At 45.0% G+C, this 23296-nt stretch overlaps 1 protein-coding gene across 9 annotated transcripts in view; it reads right to left on the minus strand.

The window, feature by feature from the left end:
• The window catches only part of LOC119966499 (partitioning defective 3 homolog), a 939848-nt gene that overhangs the window by 368956 nt on the left and 547596 nt on the right, over positions 1-23296 (minus strand). For all 9 annotated transcript variants that reach the window (XM_038798290.1, XM_038798285.1, XM_038798283.1 and 6 more), the window contains one exon: positions 21548-21586. In XM_038798290.1, coding sequence (XP_038654218.1) covers positions 21548-21586 — 39 coding nt within the window. The remainder of the gene's footprint in view (positions 1-21547; positions 21587-23296) is intronic.

Genomic DNA, 23296 nt, shown 5'->3' on the forward strand with positions numbered 1-23296 from the left:
ACTCAACTGAAATTTCAGATCTTTTTATTTAGCATGTGTTTATAAAATGAATCCCGCTTCACATTGAAATGATAAATACAGCTGCCCTAAAAGCAGTGGTGATCAAAATCAGTGTTCTCCAAAAATCTAGAATATAGAGGGGTGAAATTTATCTTAATTGTTGTAAGACTGTACCCATATCCCATAGAATCACTGGAAATTTCTATTTGCATGTGAGCATTTGGGGGGTGGGGGAGGGGGGGGGGGGGGGAGGGGGGGGGGGGGGGATACAGCGTACAAACTGTTAAACTCAGATCTTCAACCGGAATTAAACTACCCAAGAAAGAATGTTCTGACAAAAATGTAATAAATTTAGGCATAACCAAGTAACAGTTTCCGTTTTATTTACCAAAATTAAGGGGAAGTCTAAGATGTTTCTTTTTAAAACCATAAAGGATTTTGATAAGGTGAAGGAGGCAAGCTGATTGCCGCTGGTGGGTCAATGATAAGAGGTTCATCAATTTACGATAGTCAGAAAATGATGCAACAGCCTAGAAAAAAATCTTAATACAGAGGTTTGTTGGAGCATGACATGCTCTGCCACAGGGGGAAATTAGGCAGCAAACATATCATTTTAGGGAAAATAGGTTCAAAAACTTGAAGGATATGGGTGTGCAGGATTTTGGACAGAAAACAGGGTCGTGGAATTAACTACGTTTCCTGAGTAAGTGGCTAGGTCAGACACAGATTGAAACTCTGCACTGCAAAGTTCTATGGTTCCAACCATGCCTTTTACCAGGAGCAAGACTATTTGCTGACTTAGCAAATTTGCGTAATATGAATAAAGACACAATGAGCTTCATTTATTTCTTGTTAATTTTGAAGTACATATTTCATATGGCAAGTCTTTTTCAGTTTACGAAAAATTGGAATCCATCTTTATATTTATTGCAGGATTGAGTAATAAATTATAACACTTACTCATAGGACAGAATTTTACAGTACCCCGCTGGCAGGTTTGAAGGCAGGAGGAGTGGGCAAATGCAGTGTGTGGCTTGCCAGTCTCCTACCGCCTGCCTCCCTCTGTCTCCCACTTTATGGAGGGCCTGATGTGACCTGTCTGCCCCTGGATCTATTAATGGCCACTCAAGTGCCTCATCCTGCCGGTATTTTATCTGTGGCAGAGTGTGGTCCACACCAAGCGAACAGGCCAGGTTTAGAGATGCGGGTTGGTACATACTTCCTCTAGGGGTCTCCTGTGCCCACTAGAGGCCCCCTCCCCCGAAGGTCATACTCCAATTAACACTCCCCCTTCACCCGGCCTCTCAAAGCCTGCAACCCAACCACCTCACCAGCCCTTGATTAGGCCTGTTTTCAGGCCCTGCTGAGAGGCTGGAAATGCCTTCAGTTGGGCTTCCATTGGCTCCTCTTCTTGGGGAACTGGCTGTAGTCCCAGAGGTGACCACTGCTTGAACCTGGCACTGTTGGGCGTGCAAAGCTGCGATTATCTGATTGACCATCAAGCTCTCTATGGTGGCACTTGCTCCCAGATGGGGCACGTCTTAACTTAAGCCAATTCACATCCCACTGAGCATTTAATGGCTGCGGGAAACTGCTGCCAATCTTGCAAGAAAAGCACAGGAACTGATATCGGCAGGAATGTGTTCCCCACCAAATGGGAGACCACCATCTGAAAGATGTCACCCCAGTAAGATAGTCGTGAAATTATTCATGCAAAGGATTTTTTAAAAAAAAATTGAAATGCCTTCAAAAAAACGACCCATTTAACAACAAACATGATCTAATTTGCCCAAGTGTTCTTTCTCATCAGTCTACCAAGGAACAGCATTGATGGAGTCTATTTAAAAATCTGTGAATTGGGCCAGTCTGTCGGGAGCTGCAGGTTTGCATTAAACATGGGGAGGAGAAAAGAAATGCAATAAAGAGCTAAAAAAGGTATTTTCTCCTCTTCAAAATGGGAATATTGGCTAAGAGGAGCACCAAAAGACAACACTAAAGCTAAATCTTCAGAATATTATTTAATGATTGTTTAGATTCAAACTGTTGCCGATAATTCCTTGCAAAGACCAATGCTGATAATGACAGCATTCAATTATCTTCAAAGGAGTCTTTTGATTAAAGCCATGCAAATTCATATTAACATGGTAAAGTGTCTCAGACTACTCACCTGGATAATTAGATCTATCAGTCTAACTATGATATTGGGCTAAATGGTCATTGCTAAATTTTCAATAGTTTCTTCAACCTGCATGTAAGACCTCAAAAGTTTTTTTTTATTAAAGGAGTTTTTCTTTGGTTGGTGATGAAATGATTACTGGTCAATTAAAAACTTTTTTGGTTTTATTCACAAAGTCAATGTTTAAAAAGCATCAGGAATACCTAAATATGAAGTATTGTTCAATATGTCATATTACAAATCTGTACGTTTTACAATTAGTATGGTGGAGCCTCCCAGACAGTCTAATAGCTTTGCTTCCCTCGTCAGATAGTTTTACTTTTAAATAAATAAATGGTTTAATTAAACTGATTCAGAAAATTATTCACCATAAATAAGGTAAAAATTACAAGTTCTCTTCAGCTGATTTAACTGGGAGAACTTGATATGTTTTGGCAAAGACATTGTGGGCATAGGTTTAGGATTTTTAAGAGAAAAAAAATCAACAAAATTAAATTCTAAAGTTCACCAAGCTTCTTTCAAACGAATTTGACCCAAAGTGCCGTTAGTCATTGTCAAATCAACTTAATGCTGAAATTAAGAACAAATTAACTTAATGACTGTAGTCCACGTGAAGGCAATTCATGAGGCTTGCCTACAAATTAGTAATGTATACAACTACTAATTAGTGTCAGTAATGGTATTTTTCTGAGCAATTAAAGCTACACATTGTGGTTGTAAATAGTTTTAAATTCCCAATTGTGGGTAGCAGCCAGTCTAAGACACAATTATTAATACACAAAATGATGAGCAGGAAAAGACCACCTGATCCACTGGTCCGTCAACTTTGCCTCTTGCAGTTGTCAACTGTGAAGGAAGTGGATTAGACAACCCTACCTACCCGCAGTCACGTGATCTCAGAGGAGAGTCAAAAGCTGAAGTTCAATTGAGCAGAAAATACTTAAAGTTTCTCTCTGACTCCACTGTGACTTGAAAATCATCCAAGATATCACATTCACCATTAGTTCCTTCTGCACTGTTGATTCTATGATTCGCCTACTTGTTGTAATATATAATCTCTGCCTCATTCAAGAGCTGGTTGAGCTCTCTGAAGGTTTCCAGAGAGTCATCACACAACCGGACAATTGTTCCGACTGTCAACTAAACCTCTGGGGAAAAGAACTGCCTAACATCTTACCCATCACCACCCTTGCAATAATCTATAGGGATAATTTCTGGTCTCCCCAATCTAATGAATTTAAATAATCTATCAATAGCCATGTAGGGTGGGATTTCCTGCGCCCCCCCCCCCCCCCCCCCCCCCCCCCCCCCCCCCCCCCCCCCCCCCGCCACCCGCCCTTCCAACTCCTAGCTATGTTTTGCAGCATAGAGAGGCCCCACCATTGGCCAGTGATGGGACTGTCAATGGGGTTTCCCGGTGTTCCCACAGGAAAATCCTGCCCATTGTCTCTGTATCCCCCCCTATATTATGGAGTGAACCAAAACTGGATGCAATGCTCTAAATGCTCAAAATAGTGTGTTTCATTTTATACTGAATATTAATACAATCTAGTTGCTTGGGTTATGGTTTATCTACATTGATAATGAACCTTTAGAGAATTATTGTCAATGACACAGATACTTTTCTTTCTCAACCAACTTCCATGTCAAGTGTAAGTGCACGGCATTGCCCCCTCCCAAATGCAAAAGTCTGCACTTATCTAGGTCAAATATAATTGGCCAAAAGAATGGTTAAGATGTGATAACATTTTTGATTGAAAATGTGGTTTAAAAAAGATTTTCAAAACATACTGCATCTCTGTCACAAATTGCCCAAAGTTGTTGAATGAAACAGAAGCAAAGTGAAACAGAAATACAGCACAGTGAAAGTTAACTTCCTGCAGAAAATAACATCCACTATTTTTGAGCACAGCAGAAAACTGACATAATTAACAAATCAACAAGCTAGACAGTGATATGACATAACCAGATATATTAAACTCCCTCTCTTATATCAGCATAGATACGATGCACCTTGTTAAATGGGTTCATATTCCCAACATATGTTCTACTTTATCCCAAGAAGTTGACTTCTTGGATTGAACTACAGTTGGATGAACGGAGCTCATCTGGAGCAGCAACAAAGGTGTCACTATTAATCTTAGTGCACAGATTTTTAAACAAGGTGGGGGCAATTTGGCTCTCATGATCACCATCAACTGCTGAAATGCACTTGCGTGAATGTCCGATGAGAACAGCACTGGGCTCACTTGAGACTCCCAGTTCACCAATGATAACAAATAGCCGACTGGTACGCACTGTCTACGAAGTCAAATAAAGAATAGTCGTTCTGTAGGAGGGCAAAACCTTGTGTGGCACCATACTTTTGTGACAATTCATCGCTTGCAGGACAGAAGGTATGGGAGGGCTGAAAACTGGTAGGAAAAAAAAAAAGAGGATAAATTGGGTAATAGAAATCGCCTTTGTCCTCGTAGGTTTGAAAAACATGCATTTGCACATTTCCGAGTCTTTCCAAACTTTCTTAAATTGAAACAGTATTTGAGTGGTACAAACATGTTTTGATTGATGGTACAGTTGTGATTTGAAAAATAATTGTTTTTAATATTTCCCCCCCGATATTACTCTGCAACCAGAAAAGGAGGAAGAATGGTGCTCGTGGGCACAAATTAATGGTTTTTCTCTCTGTCGCTTGCAAGAGGTGGGATGGGAAATTTCTTAACTTCATTCACTGTCGCTCCAAAATCAAAAACTCGTTATTCAGAAGGGAACTGTGGCATGAACTAGATCCCAATATTTCATGGTGATAGATTTTTTATCATATCAATGAATATGACCACATTTGAGGTTCAAACAAAGAAAGATTTGCGGTGAAGTCAGCAGGTGAAGGTTTAATACACAGGCCATTGCCGAACCTTCACTCACTTTCAATCAGCTGTTCTCCATTTGCAAAGGTGGATTTTGCAGATGTGCCCTATATTATTTCAGTCTCTTTCTCCCAGCAGTTTAGCTGTACAGCGACCTTTCTACAAGGGAAATTACATCAACACTGCTGCTTACGAATGTAGCTATGTTTAGCGCGCACGTAGGATATAAAACAAGAAAAAGGAAAACAATTTCCACATCAGCTTAAAAGAATAACTGCTTGAGCATATGATATCCAGATTTCTTTTTCCTCTGGATTTCAGTCTATAACGTGGGAGTTTGAGTATTTCCACATGTTCCATCTTAGCTGGCAAGATATATCATAATATGCCTGGCTGAAAGTTATTTTTCTTGTTGCCACCACAATATGGGAAGACCATTTCTGTCCAAAATGACTGGAGTATTATTTTCTTTACATTTGGACAGTGCAGATCTCTGGCGAAGGCCCTAGATGTCACATTTTCATTGTCATGACTTTCTGGAGCAAAAGAGCAACGATCTCATTCTAATGATGCTGACTACATTCAATTCCCACCTCCAAAAAAAACTGGCTGCTCTCATAACACGAGCACATCCACATACTAAAAAGTCACAAAGAACATACATTTCTTTCTGAACCAGGTGAGAAATGGAACCTGTGCGACACTCTGTGGTTGCATCACCTTAAGTGAGGTTATGTTACAACTTCCTAACACTCCAAAAACTTCTGATCATCAGCCCTTTGGGAATTACAGAAACATTTGTGCACCCGACAAAGTCAAAACTCCAACAGCATGTCGTGAAAAATCCGTGCCAGAGCATTTAAAGGAGGATTTTAACACAACCATTAAAAGAAACGACGTGGTGCACATTCTCCCCGTGTCTGCGTGGGTTCCGCCCCCACAACCCAAAAATGTGCAGAGTAGGTGGATTGGCCACGCTAAATTGCCCCTTAATTGGAAAAAATAATTGGACAATCTAAATTTTTAAAAAAAGAAACGTGATATTTTTCAGTATGTTTCAATTCCAACGGTGATATTAGGATGGTTTATAAATTTGGGGATTCAGGTAGCGAGGGAATGGACGGGGCTCCATAAGTGGAACTTAACTAAGCTGGTGGAGGAGGCCAGGGAGGATCTTAAGAGGTGGGATACACTGCACTTGATGTTGGTCATGATGTGGAGATGCCGGCGTTGGACTGGGGTGAGCACAGTAAGAAGTCTTACAACACCAGGTTAAAGTCCAACAGGTTTGTTTCAAACACGAGCTTTCGGAGCACGGCTCCTTCTTCAGGTGATTCACCTGAAGAAGGAGCCGTGCTCCGAAAGCTCGTGTTTGAAACAAACCTGTTGGACTTTAACCTGGTGTTGTAAGACTTCTTGATGTTGGTGGGGAGGGTCCGAGTGGTGAAAATGAATATTCTGCCGAGGTTCTTGTTTATCTTTCAGGCTCTCCCGATCTTTATACCAAAGGCCTTTTTTTGGAAAATGGACACAATCATCTCTGACTTTGTATGGGCAGGGAAGGTGCCGAGGGTGGGGAGGACCCTGCAGAGGCAGAGGCAGCAGGGGGGGATTGGCGTTGCCAAACTTGCTTCATTATTATCGGGCGGCGAATGTGGACATGGTGCAGCGGTGGGAAGGAGAAGGGGGAGAGTGGATTAGGATGGAGGAGGAATCTTGTAAGGGGTATAGTTTGAGGGCTATGGTGACGGCAGCATTGCCAATGGCTCCGAGTAGGTATTCAGGGAGACCATTGGTGCAGTTCACGGTGAAGATATGGAATCAGCTGAGGCGGCATTTTAGAGTGGAAGGAATGTTGGTGCTAAGCCCGCTGTGCTAGAATCATGGGTTTGAGTCTGGTAACAGCTGTTTTTAAGTCTGTTCATGCATGTTCTCAGACTTCTGTATCTCCTGCCCGATGGAAGAAGTTGGAAGAGTGAGTAAGCCGGGTGGGAAGGGTCTTTGATTATGCTCCCCGCTTTCCCCAGGCAGCGGGAGGTGTAAATGGAGTCAATGAATGGGAGGCAGCTTTGTGTGATGGACATGGGCGGTGTTCACGACTCTCTGAAGTTTCTTGCGGTCCTGGGCCGAGCAGTTGCCATACCAGGCTGTGATGCAGCCCGATAGGATGCTTTCTATGGTGCATATGTAAAAGGAGAAAAATCTGTACAAACTGTATAGTTAATTGTTGGGAAGAATGTTTCCCGGGGTGTTTACTTGCTGTAACCTACTTTGATACAAGTTTGAATAAAATGCGTTTTAAAAAAAAAGGGATGGTTTATAAATATTTCTAAAGAACTGATTTTAGATTAATTAAATATAAAATGTGTTGCAATGCAGTGATTGGGTGTACCAATGTCCATTGCCACAAATGTGCGATGTGATAAGATTTATTCAATAACAAGTTGTGTTCACACAGAACCTTTAACGTACTAAAATGAGATAACGTGCTTCACAGGAGAGTTACTGATAATTTACTATAAGGGCATGATCAAAGAGCTAGATTTCAATCAAGGGATATCTTAAAGGAGGAAAGGGAAGTTGAGAAGTAAGAGGGTTTAGAGAGAGAATTCCTAAGGATAGGGCTTTTACAGCTGAAGGCATAGCCATTGATCATGAAGCGATTAAAATAGGGTTTTCTCAAGAAACCAAAATTAGCAGCACATAGGTAGCTCAAAGGGTTGTGGGGCCAGAAAAGGAGATAGAGATAGGGACGAGTTTGAAAACAGGCTAAGAATTTTTAAATTGAGATGTTAACCAGGAGCCGACGTACTCTAGTGTAAACGGAGGTGATGGGTAAATGGCACTGGGTGCGAGTGAGGACAAGTGCAATTGAGAATTTGCAATCACCTCATGTTTATAGAGGATAGTAAGAAATCTTACAACACCAGGTTAAAGTCTAACAGGTTTGCTTCAAATCACTAGCTTTCGGAGCACTGCTCCTTCCTCAGGTGAATGAAGAGGTAGATTCCAGAAACATATATACAGACAAATTCTCTCGTATGAACGGGCTATGGTGCTCGACTCATCGATCAACAGTTCCAACGCACCACAGCAAAAAACCGCACCGCCCTCCTCAGAAGACAAACATGGGACACAACCGACAGAGTACCCTTCGTCGTCCAGTATTTCCCCGGAGCGGAGAAACTACGACATCTTCTTCACAGCCTCGAACATGTCATCGATGAATCCACATCATCCACCATCCTTACCTGGTCTGGCCTGTGTGTGATTCCAGCAATGTGGTTGACTTGGGTATTGAGGGAGGGAAACAAATTCTGGCCTTGCCAGTGACACCCACAAGACCATGAATGAATAAAAATTATGAACAGCAAGTGCCTTTCCCACGTGAAAGAAGTTGTGAAGACAGATGCTCAGAGATGCAGAGTCCACAAAGTGGGAAAGGTGAGTTGGACAGAAAGGAAATTGGGAAGGGTATAACCCAGCAATCATGCAGGGTGGGAAGGTCTGCAAGTCAATAAGACCAGATTTCTGCTTGTGAGGAGGCATAAAATATAGGAAGGAGAAGTAGGCCATTCTGCCCATCAAACAGCTCCACCATTCAATAAGATCATGGCTGATTTGATTGTGACCTTCGCTCCACTTTCCTGTCTGCTCCCTATGACCTTTGACTCCTTTTTGAATCAAAAATCTGTCTAACCCCGCCTTGAATAAATTCAATAACCAAGCCTCCCATTGCCCTATGAGGCACTGAATTTCAAAAACTCTCAATCTGCTGCGAGAAGAAATTGCTCCTCATCACCATCTTAAATGTGAGACCCTTATTTGTGAACCCTAGATCCCTTCATGAGTGGAAACACCCTCTCGGCATCTATCTATCAAGCCATTCCTCAGAATTTTATGCTTCAAAAAGATAAACTCCTATTCTTCTGAACTCCAATGAGTAGAGATGCAATCTGCTCAACTTTTCCTCATGAGACAATCCCTTCATCCCACAAATCAACCTAGTGAACCCTCTCTAACTGTCTCTAATGCAAGTATATCCCTTTTTAAGGTAAGAATTCAGCGGACTTGAATTAAAGTCTGCTGAATGGCACATTTTCAGGGTGATTCGCGGCACCTGCAATGCTGAGAAATACCCTGCTAGTCATCGGCACTTTTCTGTTTTTTTAGCAGGGAGATTCTCTCCACATAGGGCCGCAATTAGAGGGATTCCTCCATTGGATCCAATTTGATCCTCGCAGGTCGGTAAGTCATTTTAGAAGGCTGTCCTGAACGTTCCACCCCCCCCCCCCCCCCCCCCCCCCCCCCCACACCCATTTTTGACTGTCCCTTAACCCACCCCTAACTTTGGGAGGCCCTTGAGAACCCCTCTCCCCGCCACTATACCTAGCAAGGACTCAAAGGCCTGATCCCTGCAGTGCCAACCTGGCCCCTGGGCACCACCAGCCTGATAATAATCCTGTCAGCCTGCTAGTGCCACCTGGTCACCCTGACAGTACCAGGGTGGCACTACCAGGATGCCCATGTGGCACTTCCAAGGTGCCAGGTTGGCGGTACCAAGGTGCCCTGGTGCCGGGGAAGTGTCAGGATTCCACCCTGCCCTGTCCCCAACCACCCAGGGGTCTCCAATGGCCTGCGAGACCTCCCCCAGGTGCCATTACGACTGGCCCCATTTGTAACTGGCGAGGTCTCCCAGGCACGGCCGCAGTGTCTCGGGTGCCGGGTGAATCCGTGTCAGAGTATTTAAATGAGCCAAAGAAGCTCATGTAAATATGCAGACCTGGATCGCGCCCAGTGAGGGAGAGATCGAGGTCATGATTTGGATTGAGATTTGTTGTCACATGTACCGAGGTACCGTTAAAAGTATTATTCTGCGCACAGTTTAGACAGATCGTTCCATACATGAAAAACAAAGAACATACGATAAATACACAATGTAAGTACATAAACATCAGGTGAAGCATACGAGGTATAGTGCTCCAACTGTAGAGAAGATGCATGGAGAGATCAGTTCAGTCCATAAAAAGGTCATTCAGGGGTCTGGTAACAGCAGGGAATAAGTTGTTTTTGAATATGCTAGTGCATGTTCTCAGACTTGTCTATCTTGGCCCACCCACATCGGCATTATCACCAAGAAAGCACAACAGCGCCTATACCTCCTCAAGAAAATAAGGAAATTCAGCATGTCCACATTGAATCTTTTTTACAGATGCACCATGGAAAGTATCCTATTTGGCTGCATCACAGCTTGGTATGGCAACTGCTTGGCCTAGACAGTAAGAAACTACAGAGAGTCATGAACACAGCCCAGTCCATCACGCGAACCCGCCTCCCATTGATTGACTCTGTCTATACCTCCCGCTACCTTGGGAAAACAGGCAGCATAATCAAAGACCCCTCCCATCCATGTATTCTCTTTTACAACCTCTTCCATCGGACAGGAGAGCAAAGTCTCGTACGCTCCCCTGTTTGTATCAATGCTGCCAAGGTGGAGATGGTTGACAGCTTCAAATTCCTAGGTATGGTCAAAGGATATGGGGGGAAAGAAGGTACAGTCTACTGAGTTGGATGATCAGCCATGATCAAAACGAGTGGTGGAGCAGGCTTAAAAAGCCGAATGGCCTACACCTGCTCTTATTTTCTATGTATCTGTGGATGTCATGAGAGGCACATTGGTAAGTTGAAGGCTTATCTCAAAGGATGTCGAGCCTATGACAGCAACAGGAGAGTAGAAAGGGTGAGGAGTCTCATGAATTGGGGTAGGGACATGGGAGGGCAGAGTACCATCCACCCGAGGTTCCCCTCCAAGCCACACAACATCCTGACCTGGAAATCTATCGCCGAGGTTTGTGTTGCTGGTTCAAAATGCTGAAACTCCTACCCTAACAGCACTGTGGGTGTACAACACCACATGGACTGCAGTGGTTCAAAATGGCAGCTCACCACCACCTTCTCAAGGGCAATTATGGATGGCCAACAAATAGTGACAAAGTCAGATGAAAAAATAAAAAGGGAGGAAGGAAACAAAAGGAGACGTGAGGAGAGGAGGTTTCCAGAAGGTGCAAAGAGAAATGAAGTAGTTTGTACTGATTTTAAAGGCAAAGAGTGAAATTAGTAGTGTTTGTTGTGTAGCTAAGATTTTGTTATTGATGTAGCTAAGATGACATTTTGCCATTGATGTATAACAGCACCTCGTTCCATGTGAAATCATCTTAAAATCAACCAATCATACAAGGGGAGAGAGTTGCTGTGCACATTAGAAATAAAATTACTATTTCAAGATACTTCTTTTTCTAATTATATGTTGTTGATATTCTCTGTGAATCCGTCTGTCACAATGAACTTGAAAAGCCGACTGGAATGCCAACAGTACAACCTGTAGCAATCAATTACAAGAATTATCTAATTATGCATCTTCATTGTAAAAACTCCCGATTCATTCGGGGGCAATACGTTTTTAGCAATTACAGGTTCAAACCTCAAGCATTAAAACTTCAAAACTGGAAAGAAACATGAATTTATACTTGGATTTGAGAGGAGTTTTGAGAAGAATTTCCCCCCCCCCCCACCTCTTCATGCTATATCTTTCATGATTATCCCCAAAGCCTTTCCTGTGGAATGCCTATTCATGACAGCTCATGTATAAATATCAACCATCAGTGCTTCTTGGTGACAATCAGCAGCTTTGGAACACTAACCATATTTATACCCATGGCTCTTCTTCTCGAAGGGATTTAAATCTCATACCACACAAAGGAGGAGAATTCTTGGGGGATCAGCCATTCCTGCTCATTGTGCACAATGATGTCCAAACCCTTTCTTCAGCAGTACCCGCTACTGAGGAGTGAGTGGGCCAACGTAAACTAGGTGCGGGGGAGGGCAGAGAAGGGGAAAGGGAGTAGTGTGCCAAGTGTGGCCAATGGGATGGAAAGGTTGCCAACATGAAATTAGGGCAGTGCCATCAGGAAAGGGGGACAAACGGGCAGCACAGTGGCCTAGTGGTTAGCACAGCTGCCTCACGGCGCTGAGGTCCCAGGTTCGATCCCGGCTCTGGGTCACTGTCCGTGTGGAGTTTGCACATTCTCCCCGTGTCTGCGTGGGTTTCGCCCCACAACCCAAAAAACAAACGTGCAGAGTAGGTGGATTGGCTACGCTAAATTGCCCCTTAATTGGAAAAAATAATTGGGTAATCTAAATTTAGAAAAAAAAAAGAAAGGGGGACAAGTAAGAGGAAAGGAAAAAAAAGAATAGAAGCAAGAGGCACTGTGAACTGAGGAATGGAAGAAAAATGCCAGCATCAATTGCGAGTGGGTGAGGGGTTTCAGCAGTGGAGAAGAGAGAAGATTGCTAGCTTGAATTAGACTGGAAGGAAAGGGCCTGCAGTGAGAGGAACAGAGTCTCAGCATGGATTGTGAGAGCATATATGGGGGCTAGTGTAAAATCACGTGTGGGAGGGCAAGGGAAAGAGGTGAAGAAATGAATGCCAGCATGAACTTGGTGAGAGGGTGTCAACAGTTAGAAGATGAACAAAATAATTATGTTTTTGGAAGCTACACATGCTCATTCTATAATTCTTTCACTGCCCACGAGGAGATGCACAGTTGATGCACCCCAGGAAATTTGCTCTGGGAGCCAAAATTCACAGTTCACAGTCTGTGCCTTCCTGAAGTTGCATAAAGACGATCGGGAAATTTTAGGTACCTTGGCAGAGAACTTGATTCCAACCACCCCATTATACAGCTTGAACATGTCAAAATGATGAGAGATTTCTAGAGAAGCGCACTACTTTCTGGAGCCTCAATATGCGCCATCATTGAACAGTGGATCACTGGCTGCTCCCTTCATAGGGAAATGCTAAAGCAGAGTGCAGGATGAGCAAAAATTGAAGCATTTATCTCTCATACATTGGTATGCACCTCCCTCCGGCTGTGGTTTTTGAAGCAGGTCACGTCTCTACCCATTATGGGCAGGCTTGCGCATGCATTAGGTTTATCAAGGACATGGTAAGCGGACAAGGGAGGATAGAATAGGAGAATGCTTGAAGGTGTAAAAGGTTCCAGCAGTCACAGGGTTAAAACTCAGGTTTCCAAGGTACAAATTCAAATGAAATAATCTGCTTTTAAGTCTTTCCATGTATGGTCCCAACACTTCAAGCAATTATGTTGCAGAAAAGTCAATCAAGATTGATTAATATGGAAGGGGAGTTACATCACAGATGGTCGGAGGCTTGACATTTGCACACTGGTGAAAGGACAAAAAATGATCTGAAAGGCATTTGTGTCTTCCAAGAAAACAGGAATTCATTATTGTGCTAGAAAGTCTGAATTCATATCTTCCTGTATTGTCTGTAGTTTGAGAAAAATGCTTGTAGCAAACCTTGAATTCATGAGCCACAGAACAGTTTTACAGGAGAAATTTGTCTGATGGTTTCTGCAGTTGTTTTTACAGTTGTATAGGACTTTGGTTAGGCCATATTTGGAATACTGCGTGCAGTTCTGGTCGCCACATTACCAGAAGGATGTGGATGCTTTAGAGAGGGTGCAGAGGAGGTTCACCAGGATGTTGCCTGGTATGGAGGGTGCTAGCTATGAAGAAAGGTTGAGTAGATTAGGATTGTTTTCGTTGGAAAGACGGAGGTTGAGGGGGGACCTGATTGAGGTCTACAAAATTATTTGAGGTATGGACAGGGTGGATAGCAACAAGCTTTTTCCAAGAGTGGGGGTGTCAATTACAAGGGGTCACAATTTCAAGGTTAGAGGGGGAAAGTTTAATGGAGATGTGCGTGGGACGTTTTTTTACGCAGAGGGTGGTGGGTGCCTGAAACGCTTTGCCAGCGGAGGTGGTAGAGGCGGGCACGATAGCATCATTTAAGATGCATCTAGACAGATATATGAACGGGCGGGAACAGAGTGAAGTAAATCCTTGGAAAATAGGCGACAGGTTTAGATAAAGGATCTGGATTGGCACAGGCTGGGAGGGCCGAAGGTCCTGTTCCTGTGCTGTAATTTTCTTTGTTTTTGAAAGTGTTAGCATCGCATCAATCTACCCATAATGCTCAACGCACAAGTCAAATCAAAGTCACCCCGAAACTGATTCAGACTGTTGATAACAATTTCAACAAAAGCCTTTGGAGTCATTGGTAACAGTTCTGAAATTCAGTCACAGGAACGTAGGAATTGGGAGTAGTAGACAATTCAGTCCCTCAAGCCTGCTCCCCCATTCAATCTGATCATGGCTGATCTCTTCCTGGTCTCAAATCCACCTCCCTACCTGTTTCCCATATCCCTTTAACCCATTTTTTAAAAATTGGAAATGTATTCATCTCCCTCTTGAAACCATTGAATGATTCGGACTCCACCGCACTAAGGGGCAGCAAGATCCACAAATTGACCAACCTCTGCGGGAAGTAGTGCCTCCTCATCTCAGTTTATAATCTACTGCCTCTCAATCTATATCTGTGTCTTCTTGTTTTAGATTGCCCCACAAGGGGGAACATTTGGGTCAATCCCTTTTTGTATTTCATATACCTTGATCAGTTCCTCTCTCATCCTTCTAAACTCCAGCGAGTGTGAGCCCAAACTGTTTACTCTCTCCTCACATGTCAACCCTTCATCCCAGAATCAATCTGGTGAACCTCCTCTGAACTGCTTCCAATGCCACCACATCCTCCCTCAAATAAAGAGACCAAAACTGGGCACAATACTCCAGATGTGGTCTTACCAATACCCTACACAATTCCAACAACACTCCAATACTTTTATACTTCAGTCCTTTTGCAATAAACGCTAACATTCCATGTGTCTTTATTTTTTTTTTGTACCTGCATATAGGCTTTCTGCGATTCCTGAACAAAGACACCCAGATCCCTCTGCCCAGGCGCATTTTTAATCTGCTTTCCATTTAGGCAGTAATTTCCGGCCAAATTATTTTTTTCGGCCAAAATGGATAACCTCAAATTTATCCACATTAAACTCCATGTGCCAACTGCCAAATTGTGGCTCTAAAAAAGGCCAATCATTTCATGTTGATGTCAGTCACTTTTACTTCCTAGTGGCGAGGGAAGTTTGACTTGCAAACAATAATCAGCAAACTGTGCTCAAAAATAGCAATTAGACAGCAACCACCCTCAGAATTTACCAAGACCACTTTCTCATAACGAGAAGGCGATGAGCTCACAAATCACAGGCTCCAGGCCACTTAGTGACAATGCCAAAGGAGGACAGCTCATTTTATGAGAAGCCTTTTCATTTCTCAATACCTTTTGAGGGTTAACCAAGTCGTTACCCGTGTATTATGTCTCTTCTAGGTTTCCTCCAACCTTGAAATAGTTCTCAAAATCACCGTCATAATGGTGTGAAGAAGTACATACAGCCTTTTTCCCCATTTAGAGTACCTCAGCACCAGCAGCTAGTTTGGGGACCTGCGGCAAGGCAAATGAGGGTGGGAAAGGCGGACAGGAGGGCGAGACAAGAACAGGGCAAGTACTGGGAGGGGGGCCACCATGCTAGCGAGAAGGGCCAACACGGGAAAGCAGGAAGGAGGGCCGCGGCGCGCCTCTCAGGGGAGAGGGAGGGAGCACCAGGCACAAGGGGGGGGGGGGGGGGGGGGGGGACACAGGGCGGGGGGGGAGGGGAACAGGGCGGGGGGGGAGAATGCAGGGGGGCAGAGGAACAGGAACTATGGGGGGGGCGGGAGAGGAGTCGGGGGAGAGCGCAGAACAAAAGAGAAGCAAAGAGAAGGATAAGGTAGATAAGCAGCACAAACACAGGCCTCGGTGGGCATGGAGCAGGGCGAGGAACCAAGGTGGCGCCATAGCCACTCGGGAGGGCTTCAGGGCGAAGGGAAACCCTGGAGTGCAGGGGCGCAGCCACGTGGCGTACACACAGCTGCCGGCCATGTGGTGCCCCCTGGAACCAGGGGCTGGTTTAGCATACTGAGCTAAATAGCTCGCTTTTAAAGCAGACCAACACAAGCCAGCAGCACGGTTCAATTGCCGTACCAGCGTCCCCGAACAGGCGCCGGAATGTGGCGACTAGGGGCTTTTCACTGTAACTTCATTTGAAGCCGACTTGTGACAATAAGCAATTTTCGTTCACAAAGGGAAACCTCGGAGCCATGGGGACCGACCTCATGGTGAGAGCGGCGACCGCGTCCATTTTGGGTGGCCCCCTAACAAAGGGAAACCCCGGAGTGCAGGGGCACATCCACCAGGTAAGTATGGGTGATCCCACAGGCCGGGGCATTGAAAACCCCCCACCAGGATTGTTACCTGGAACGTAAGGGGACTCAACGGCCCAGTGAAAAGATCCAGAGTCTTCACCCACCTAAGAAGCGTAAAAGCAGACATAATCTACCTACAAGAGATGCACCTGAGGGAGAAGGACCGACTGCTGGTAAGAAAGGGCTGGGTGGGGCAGACAAACCACTCATGCTATGGGACGAGGGCTGGGGGGAGGGGGAAGCAGCAATATTAATTAGCAAGAGGACGAGGTTTACGGAAACCAAGACAGTTACGTACCCAGGGGACGGTACGTCATGGTCAGCGGTGTCCTGGAAGGGGCACCGGTCATACCGGTAAATATGTACACTCCCAACTGGGACTACACAGAATTCATAAAGAAGACCATGGCAGAAATCCCCGACCTTGACACACACCGACTGATTATGAGGGGGGGACTTTAACTGTGTACAGGACCCACTGACCGACCGATCAAACCCCAGAGCAGGGAAAAAGACTGGCATGGCTAGGGAACTAGGAGCATTTATGGAGCAGATGGGGGCGGTGGACCCATGGAGGCTCCTGCAGCTGGGAAAGAAGGAATTTTCATATTTCTCACAAGTACACAAGGCATACATCCGTATCGACTTCATTGCAGTGAGGAAATGGGTGCTTCCAGGGATCGCGAGAACGGAGTACTCCGTGATCAAGATCTCCGACCACGCTCCAAACAAATGGATGTGAGGTTGGTGACAGGCCGAATCCGGAGCCCCACGTGGAGGATGGACACGGACCTCCTGGCCGACAAAGCCTCCCGTCAAAAAACATCGCGGGCCATAGGCGACTACTTTAGTAACAACCAAAACGGGGAGGTCTCACCCTCCACGTTCTGGGAGGCACTGAAGGCCGTGATCAGAGGAGAGATCATAGCCCACAAGGCAAGTAGAAATAGGGAAGAGGGTGTGGCCAGGCAACAGCTAGTGGACTCCATTCTGGATGTCGATAGAAAATACTCCGAGGCCCGACCGTAGGGCTGCTGGCGGAGAGGAAAAAGCTGCAAATGGACTTTAACCTGCTATCCACGAGGAAAGCAGTGTACCAACTCCGCCAGACACGGAGGACCTTCTACGAACACGGAGACAAGGCTGGCGGCCTGTTGGCTCACCAGCTGAGAAAGCAGGCAGCCACAAGGGAAATAGCGCAGGTAAAGGATAGCAAAGGCAGACTGGTAACAGACCCAAAGGAGGTCAATCGGGCATTTGAGACCTTCTACAGGGGACTGTACGCCTCTAGAGACCCCAACGGGTGCGCGGATATGAAACAGTTCCTTGACAGACTGGGACTACCAGTTGTGGGGGAAGACAGACGGGGGGAGCTGGAAGCACCAATAGATCTGGGAGAAATCATGAAGAGCATCAGCCCCATGCAGGTGGGGAAGGCACCGGGACCCGACGGGTTCCCGGCGGACTTCAACAAAAAATTTGAACCAGTCCTGACCCCACACTTAAGGGACATGTTCACGGACTCACTGGCAGGGGGCACCCTGCCCCTCATTCTAGCGTAAGCCACAGTTTCACTGATACCCAAAAAAGATAAAGACCTGACGGAATGTGGATCATACAGACCCATTTCACTGCTGAACGTGGATGCGACAATACTCGCAAAGGTCCTGGCCAAGAGGCTGGAGGGCTGTGTACTAGAGGTGGTCGCAGAGGTGGTCGCAGAGGACCAAATGGGCTTTGTCAAGGGTAGGCAGCTCACAGCGAACATCAGGCGGCTGCTGAACGTAATAATGACCCAGCCCCCGGGGAGAGAACACCAGATCGTCTCCCCAGACGCAGAAAAGGCCTTCAACAGAGTCGAATGGAAATACCTCCTTGAGGTACTGGAACTGTTTGGGCTAGAAGCGAGATTCATCGCCTGGGTGAGGCTCCTGTACAACGCTCCCAAAGTGAGTGTCCGAACTAACACCACCAGCTCTGAATACATCCAGCTACAGAGAGGAGCAAGACAGGGCTGCCCCCTGTCCCCACTCTTATTCGCGCTAGCGATTGAACCCCTGGCGATAGCCATGCGGGACCCAAAAAGCTGGAAGGGAATCCGGAGAGGAGACAGAGAGCACAAAGTCTCGCTCTATGCAGATGACCTGCTCCTCTATGGCTCAAAGCCACAGGAGGGACTGAAGGCAATACTGCAAATACTGAAAGAATTTGGAACCTTCTCGGCCTACAAACTTAACCTGGGCAAAGCGAGGCATTCCCAGTGAACCCAAATGGGGGAGGGAGAGAGCTGGTAGGCTCCTGTTCAAAAAAGCCCAGAACAGATTCCGCTACCTGGGAACCCAGATATCCAGAGACTGGACACAGATCCACAAGTGGAACCTGACCAGCCTGGTGGACGAAGTAAGAAGAGACCTTCAAAGGTGGGGCTCACTCCCACTCTCCCTGGCGGGGAGAGTGCAGATAATCAAGATGAACGTACTGCCAAGGTTCCTCTTCTTGTTTAGATCCATTCTGATCTTCATACCCAAGGCCTCTTTCCAAAACATAGACAATCTAATCATGGCATTTATGCGTGGGGGGTAAGAACCTGAGAATTTCCAAACAGACACTGCAAAGAAGGAAAATCAAAGAGGGCTTGGCCTTAACAAACCTACAATACTGCCACTGGGCAGCAACAGCAGAAAGAGCGAGGGGATGGGTACAAGAACCCGTCACAGATTGGGGACAAATGGAGGAGGCATCATGTAAAGGGACAACCCTCCGGGCCCTGGCCACAGCAGAACTCCCATCCCCCTCAACAAGATACACAACGAGCTCAGTGGTAGCGGCCGTGCTGAGAAAGTGGACCCAGCTGAGACAACACTTTGGGATAACCAAAATGTCCCCCATGGCTCCCACATGCGGCAATCACAGATTCCCCCCCAGCCATGCTGGGTACCATCTTCAAAAGATGGAGGCGGGAGAGGGGCACACTGACGGTCGGGGACTTCTACATAGGGCACAGACTGGCGAAACTAGACAAACTGACGAGGAAGTGGAAGCTAGCAAAAGGACAGGAAATGAGACACCTCCAAATAAAACACTTCCTCCGCAAAGAGACAGTAGGGTACCCCGGGGCCCCTGAAACCACACTACTTGAGGACCTGATAAGCACAAGGAATGAGAAGGGGGGGGGGGGGGGGGGGGGGGGGGGGTGCTATGTGGGATAATATACGGAAAGATACTGGACAGAGCCCAGACTCCACTGGACGAGACCAGACAAAGATGGGAGGACGAACTGGGGACAGAGGTGGGATGGGGACTCTGGTGGCTCAGCCTAATGCAGCTCAAAGTGGTGCACAGAGCACACCTGACCAGAACCCGAATGAGCAGGTTCTTCCTGGAGGTGGAGGACAAATGTGAGCGGTGCCAAAGGGGACTGGCCAACCACACCCACAAGTTTTGGGCTTGCCTGAGCTTGCTGGGTTCTGGACAGCCTTCTCCGAGGCAATGTTCAAGGTTGTGGGGGTGAGGATGAAGCCATGCCCGATAGTGGCAATCTTTGGGGTATCGGCGCAGCCAGAGCTGCACATGGGGAAGGGGGCCAACACCTTTGCTTTCCCAATTGCACGCTGGAGAATTCTGCTCGGCTGGTGATCGGCAGCACCACCCACAGCTGCAGACTGGCTCGCTGACCTTTTGGAATTTCTCCACCTGGAGAAGATTAAGTACGCCACCCGAGGAAGGCTTCCTGGATACTTGGGGCCAGTTTGTCGGTCTGTTCCAAAACCTGTTCGAGGCCAGCAACAAGGAATAGCCTAATAAGAATTTTTTCAAAACACCAAGATAGATGAAGTACCAAAAGACTGCGCAACCCTGGGTGGGGTGTGTGTATGTGTGTGTGTGTGTGACTTTGAGGAAGTATTGCAAAGCAGACAGCAATTTCTGCACAATTGGAACATGGGATAACTTTAAATATTCCCAGATAAAGAAACTGTGAGCAGGGTGGGGAAATGTTGAAGTCGAGAATTGATCTCATTAAAAGCCAAGCAGTTTTCTCAATGAGGATTAAGTTGTTACTCTACACCAGACGTAAAAGTGATGATCGTCTTGCCTCAAATGACAATGTGGACCACCTGGCTTGTTACTTAAAGAAATATTTTGAGCTTTATATGAGAGGAGACCTCCACCAGAACTTAGTACAATACATCCTGTTTTTCAAACAAGAGAAAATTTGCAAGAACTGCAGTTAGATCAAACTCCAGAGCCTTTGCATACATTTTCCAACTCAGCAAATACTGCAGTGTCAGTAAACAAAAACGTTATGTGATTCTTCTCCAGAACTGAACACTTCTGTCCATTGATATGAGTGAACACCTAATACAGCACATTTTCCACTCAGCAAATGATTCACTAGGGGGCGGTGGGGACGGGGAAGGGAAGGGAACACATGATCAACAAATAACTATTGTTACCACTCTTCACTTATACCTGTCCCATCTGCTCTACTGTACATTGGAAGAAAATAATTAAAAGATACATTTGCAAACTAAGCACCTAAAGGTAATTAGCAAGCTATTTTCAAATAAAGGTGCTATAATACACAATGACATTTACAGAGCCAACAGTTTTCAAGGCCTCTTAACTGCACCATTACTGAACTATATGAATCATGAAGCTACTACACATACGGCTACAGTGTGTTTCAGTGAACCACTTCATATACTCAGAGATATATTACACTCCAAATGGTTTAGAAACTTTGAATATCCAAAGAACCCGTACCAGCCTCCCCGAACAGGTGCCGGAATGTGGCGACTAGGGGCTTTTCACAGTAACTTCATTTGAAGCCTACTTGTGACAATAAGCGATTTTCATTTTTTTCTTTCCAAGTCCTGAACGTAAACCAACTGCTCCCCTGCGTACACACACAAAACATGACAACACTTCTGAATTTGAGCATCACAGTAGCCTGCAGCCGCTAGCTGGAAAATGGCATGCTCTTTTTACACATGTGAAAAATATACTCTCAATAACTTGCATGTTTTTGACAGTATATTTTATTCAGCTGTATGTGTGACATGTCAGAAATTTCTGCAGCCAAATACTGCTTGGAATGACAAATTTCAAGCCAGGAAAGATAATTTGAAGGGGACAATTTTGTAAAAAAATTCCATTTTAGTTATGGTGCTGCAAGAAATCCAAACTACTCAAAGTGTATCAGATTGTGAATCTGCAAACCGAATTTCTTGATTTTGTGCCAGATGTACAACAGTCTGTGCGACTTAAAACGCAGAACTCTTACCAAGTCACTTGGTGCCTGCATCTGACTCGATTCCTTTTTCTAGAGTGGAAATAACAAAGAATAAAAACACATGGCATAAAAGGTACTGGCATGTGTGTTACACAGATGCACACAGTGACAAAAGCAAACCCCATGTTTGAAAGTATTCACGGCTATCTTTCACATGATCTGTTTTACAGCTGAGACTAATTACTGCAATGGAAAGAAAAGCTCCATGAGTCTTTCAAATTTCAATATCCTTCCATCTTTTTAAACACATGAAAGGTAACGGACTCCCAGTGCATTGAGGAGACATCCAAATTGATATTTTATTACCTGATTATTTTTGAAAGGAGTCAGAGCATTTTATTAAGAAGATGCACTTGCATTATATATGACTTTATTTTAGAATTTCTGTCAAATGATATAGCATTTTCATTCAATCATGAATGGCTTCATGACTTTGTGTGGTCACCCAGAGCTGGGATATCATTTGGCATTTGAGTTTGGTTACATTGAAATGCAGGTTGCTCCAAGCTGAAAGCAAAACATTAGTTTTGCAATTCATCTAACTTTGCTACAGGAGAAATAATCAAAGAGTACTCAAGTTCTGATCACTTGACACCCAATTCAGTACAAACGATCAAGCTAACACTGATTCCAGCAGAGCGAGAGCAACGGGCTCAGGTTGCATAATGGCTTGGAACTCAATTCTACTTTCTTCCTCCAGCATCAACCCAAAATGATAGAAGACTTCCTTCTTCCCATTTATTTAAAATTTGAGAAAAAGGCACTAGAGTTTAGTGCTTAATTGATTACCTTTACTTTCATCTTCATTACACAACTAAATTAGTATGAATCACTTAACACAACAGAAAATCATGTTATGCGTTATTGATTTGTCAAAAGGCTGTCAAGAATTTAATGAACGTGATAATTTAAGTTGGATGTAACAAAACTAAAGAGTTATCGGTCATTGCTCCTTCAATTCATTTCTACCTTGGTGGACAAAATGAACTTGTAGTCTGTTTAAAAAAATACAAATAGAAACTGAGACGGACCTTCAAAAAATTTTCAAATCCAAATAAAAAAAATTGTCTCCCCCTTCCCCCAGTGCAGTAGACAAAAGAACTCAGTAAAATAAGCACATTGCTCAGCATGACAGCTGTGAAACTCCAGAGCTGGACACGCACGCTGAAGAAACAGGTTCAAATCCCAGCCGTGATTGGAGCTCATGATTGGGAATCCCATGGGCAGGTTTCACTGGTTCTCAGCTGTGCTGCTGGATGTAGTGGCTCACAGTACCAGCAGACTGCATCTCAAGGGGAGGAATTATTGGCAAGGGTGCATGTTGCTCTGAAAAAGCATATCTTTCATTCGCTGGCACGGAACGTGGCAAGCACAAATCTTTGGCTCAGACTATTTTGTCCCCTTGGCTGAAGGAAGAAGCAGAGGCAGGAAATCAGCAGAGATGTGGTTGACTCTTTGCTCCCCCCCCCCCCCCCCCCCCCCCACACACACACTGAAAGGGTCTAGCAAGCCACTCAGTACAAGGGCAATTAGAGACGGGCAACAAATGCTGGCCCAGCCAGCATCGTCCACATCCCAAGAATGAATAATAAAAACTGAATAAAAAAATAACTTGATACGTTCACTTAAGAAAATATGTGGCTTCGACTTCTGGTTTTAGTTTGCTGCATGGATCTTATGCCATTCATTTAACAACACAACATTAAACAATCTTTGGTTTATATCCTTGGCCATCTGTGA

Source organism: Scyliorhinus canicula, chromosome 5 (assembly GCF_902713615.1).
Source record: "Scyliorhinus canicula chromosome 5, sScyCan1.1, whole genome shotgun sequence".
Classification (NCBI taxonomy): domain Eukaryota; kingdom Metazoa; phylum Chordata; class Chondrichthyes; order Carcharhiniformes; family Scyliorhinidae; genus Scyliorhinus; species Scyliorhinus canicula.